General features: G+C 34.8%; 1 protein-coding gene across 1 annotated transcript; it reads left to right on the forward strand.

The window, feature by feature from the left end:
• Positions 1 to 381: 381 nt before the first annotated feature.
• On the forward strand, positions 382 to 2369 carry LOC110018625 (transcriptional activator Myb-like). Its single transcript, XM_020715987.1, has 3 exons — positions 382 to 923; positions 1003 to 1401; positions 1911 to 2369. Exons 1-3 carry the CDS (start codon positions 512 to 514, stop codon positions 2183 to 2185), a joined length of 1086 nt encoding a protein of 361 aa, XP_020571646.1. The 5' UTR covers positions 382 to 511; the 3' UTR covers positions 2186 to 2369.
• Positions 2370 to 4612: the final 2243 nt, after the last annotated feature.

Raw genomic sequence — 4612 nt, forward strand, 5'->3', positions numbered from 1 at the left:
ATGATTTTCTTATAACATTTTGTTAATATTTTAATCTAATTTTTAACTAAGAAAACATTAATTATGTCTTTAATTTTAACAGTGATTAAGTTAGATATAGAGATCATAACTTTTTGGGAGCTAAGTTAGACCAACTTAGATAAAAATTAGGTATAACACAATAATATTGATTAAAGTTCTCATTTTCATTTTTTATTGGACATATTTGAGAGACTAAAGAATATGAAGATGATGAGGTGAATAGCACCATGTCATCAAGCCCACAATATAATACGATTCACGCTAAGTAAATGTAATATTTTCTCCACACGTTACAAGAATTTGGACTCGTGTATATAGGGGTGGATGGGAGGTTATGGAAAGAGCTAGGCGAGAGTCAGGCTAGTGATTTGTGAAAGATAAGAAGACTTCCCCTACCCTAGGTTTTTATTTTTATTTTTATTAGGAGTAAAACTCTCCTCCTTCGCTCCCATCTTTTTCTTCCGTTTCTCATTTTCCATTCCCTCTTGGCATGGCCCTGGATCACTGCAGTGGCACTGCTCATGGTATGGCAAACAGATTCAACCAAGCTCAACCTCAGCTTGTCATGTCCCACCCTCCTTCCTCCCCAAAATCCATTTTTTCACAAATGATTTCCCTCTCCATTAACCCTTCTACCTCTCACTCAACACACAAACCATTTCCCTTCCCTGCATGCTCTGAAACAACTGAAGTGTTCGGAGAAAAGCACATCATTTCAGTTGCAGAGGAGGAAATCAGCAGAGATGGAGGAGGTGAGAACACAACGGACAGCAGTGGGCAGTCTAAGCTCACTGCAAGAGGTCACTGGAGACCAGCGGAGGACTCCAAGCTTAAAGAACTTGTTTCCATGTATGGTCCACAGAACTGGAATCTCATAGCAGAGAAGCTTGAAGGAAGATCAGGTTCTTTTTTATTAAATCACACTAGTTATCAATTCATTTTGTTTTGTGACTTAGGTTTTTATTTTTGTTTTCTATACAGGAAAAAGCTGCCGGCTTAGATGGTTCAATCAACTGGATCCAAGGATTAACAGAAGTGCTTTCACTGAAGAAGAAGAAGAGAAACTCATGGCTGCTCACAGACTTTATGGCAACAAATGGGCTATGATTGCAAGGGTCTTTCCAGGTAGAACTGATAATGCAGTTAAGAATCACTGGCATGTAATCATGGCCAGGAAGTACAGGGAGCAGTCCTCTGCTCACAGGAGGAGGAAACTAAACCAAGCCATGCACTTAAGGCTTGAAGAAATCACTGCATCTTCTAGACCTCTTCCTCCCTTCCATTTTCCTTCTTCCATTGTTGGTTCAAGCCCTCCTCATCTCATACCGAATGGTGGAATGGCCTCCTTAAGGCAAAAGCCCTCTGATTGCATAATTTCTGGTATGTTAACTTTCTTCTCTTGCAACATATCTTCTCTTTTATTTCTACCAGTACTGTATCCATCTGCCATTACTTTAATACTGCCATAATTTTCTTGTCTCTTCTTATTGGTTCTACTCTGGTTGTGAATTTTTTGATATCTCTGACTTGGCCTTGCCACTCTGACATAAAATTACGTGCATATATTGTTCCATCTGCAACATTGAATACACAGTACATGTGAACCCCCTCTGTTGCTCTTGTGTGGTCTTTTCTCGTTTCTATATATCTAAACATTTTTTCTCAACAAATATAGACTAGCGTGGCATATATATAAATATTTTTAATATTTCGCCATTGATATCCATGTGAAACTGGCTTAAAATGGCATGAAAAACTGTAAGGCAAGCTCTAGCCTACGACTGAATCTATTCTTATAAAACCTATAAGAAAAGTTCATAACTTTGCTTGGCATTAAATTAATGGAAAGCAATCATAAGTTTTAGAAGCTCACGCAAAACTTTTTGCAGGCCACAGAGATCAAGAGAGGACAGATATGTTCAGGCTGAACGATCATGAGATGAAGTCTTATACCCATCAAGCATCTATTTTGTTTGCAATGCATCAATCATCTGGAGCTCTACCCTACAATTCCTCAATGGTTTCATCATCTTGTTCAGGAGATACAGCTGGGCATTCTACTGGAGTTGAGGTAAATAGAAGGGATGGAAGCCATGGATATAGTGAAAGATCCATCACTCCTTCACCAACTTTCATAGATTTTCTTGGAGTAGGAGCCACTTGAGGAAAAGAAGATGAGAGGGGAAGGAAGAATTTAAGGCTTGTTAAGTGGTTAAGATCCAATTAGGGAATAAATTACATGGAGAAGGTTGAGATTCTTAGCTTGTCTGTTTTAATGTCATTAGGAAATAATATTTTTGGGGCTTTTTTTCTTAATTTTATGGATTTTATTGAACTACTTTTGCTTGGGAAGGAATGAACAAAGAAGAATATAATGATTTTAATGATTGCTAATTTATATTGCTGCCCCTGTTCTCAACTTTTTCTTTTATATATTTTTAGGTGATATTGATTAGATTAATTATTTTTCTTAAATTATGTTAATTCATTTTTTTTTCCTATGTTTGCATATATGTCCTCATTTTCTTCAATATTGTCATCTGTTGAGCACAAGTTAGATGCCAATGCTTGTAGTCTCTTTATAGAAAATTAATAAATGCTTAGTTTTTGGAAACTGTGAGCCATCTTGTTCGAGAATATGATCACTGGATAATGCTCTTTCGTATCCTTGTTTATTTAGAAATTACAAGCTCAGTTCTTCTTACAAAGTATTTTTAATTTATTTTAAAAACCTTGGAGTTTAGCGCTTAAAAAATGATTTAGATTCACATTTATTGTTATAATAATAATAATAATAATAATAATAATAATTATTATTATTATTATTATTGCTATTATATTATATTATATTAGTTTATTTTTAGTCATTTTAAAAAAAAACATGAGAAATCTTTAGTTATTTTTAAGTTTAATTAGTTTTTACAATTTGTGATTAATTCAATAAGTTAAAAAGATTACTATTTAGACATAAGTTAATATCTTAGTTTCAGAATTCTAAAGGTCAAATAGAGTGCTAAAGTTCAATTATTTATTTATTTATTAATGTATTATGATGGATCAAATACGCATAATATATATAAAATTATAAGCATATTGTCATATATGTGAATGTGGGATAATTGTGACATAGCTCTGCATTTAGTCTTGTATATATCTAGGAATATCCTTGACGTCTATATATGATATATGTATATATACTCATGGGAACGCTTTGTATTGACAAGTCAACTTATTTGACTCTAAATAATTTTCTAAATTTTATTTTTATTTTCTTATCAATCTTGTGTTAGTTGTTCTATTTATCCTCATCTCTATCAAATGACATTGCAGCATTTTACTAAATAATTATTAGAATTGAAGCAACTTAATAAAGGTTTTGAGTGGATACCACCTCTTCACTCAACAAAAGTAAGGAAAGCAATTTGAGTGGCATCTATTAGAAGATAAATGAGTTTGCATTAACCTCTATATATGCTAGAACTTGAAATTCACTAAAATGCTTACAAAGTAGAGAAGAAGATGAAGAGGGTTCTCCTCTTTAAGAGTGGGTTCTATCTATCAAATTTTGTTATATTATAGTATGTGATGGAGCTATTGTGAGTTTTTATATGTGACTTTTTGCTTTCTTATAATTTAAGTGAGTTTAGGGATATAAGATGATGCATGGTTTGGAGCTATGTTTTGTTAAACAATATGATGACTAGCATTCGGTGGAGACAATGACTGACTAGCAAATGTACCATATATATATTTTGGCAGTTAGGCGTCATATTTTAGTGCTTTACAGGAATTTAGTTTATTACAAATATCGTGTAGGAAATATATTTACCGACAGATTAGCTACGACAAAGTTGACGTAGCAAAAACACTTGTCGGTAATTCATTTACCGACGAATTTAACTACGGTTAACCGACGCATGATAACCATCATTATAGATTAAAAAACATGTCATATTTAACTGTAGCTTGACCGTCAGTTATATAACCGCCGAAAACGTCCGTAGGAAAAGTGTTGTAGTTCCGTCGAAAAAGCGTCACAGTTATGTAGGTAAATTACAGTCAAACCATCGGTTAACTGGGGAATTTAGCGACGGCTCAGTCCGTAGCGAAAGTGCAGCACTTTACCCAGACGTTGCTTGCTCAACAAACCATCGAAAAACTGTTGCTTGATCGATAGACCGTCGGTAAGCCGTCAAAAACCTCTACTATATATATATATATATGTGTGTGTGTGTGTATGTATGTATATTATATTATATACAATGGCACAATAAAACTAATGTTTGCTAATAATAATTATTCAGTACACAACCAAATACAAAAATAACCTCTACTCATCCTCCTCATCATCTGTGTCATCTCCTCATCATCATAATCCCAACCCTCATCTCGCATTCGCTTCTTCCGTTTCTGCAGTTCCAAACACAATACTTTAATCTCGGCCCTCATCTCTGATCTCAAGGTGGCTACCTGGGCAACAACCTCAGCAGCAACGCAGCGATGCATCTCCTCCCCCTGTGAAGTGGAATTGAATGCACAAGATGTGCTAGAGGTCGGGCAGGCAGCATAGATCGGCTCCTGAGACCCCAAC

This window comes from Phalaenopsis equestris, unplaced genomic scaffold (genome assembly GCF_001263595.1).
Source record: "Phalaenopsis equestris unplaced genomic scaffold, ASM126359v1 Scaffold000027, whole genome shotgun sequence".
NCBI lineage: Eukaryota > Viridiplantae > Streptophyta > Magnoliopsida > Asparagales > Orchidaceae > Phalaenopsis > Phalaenopsis equestris.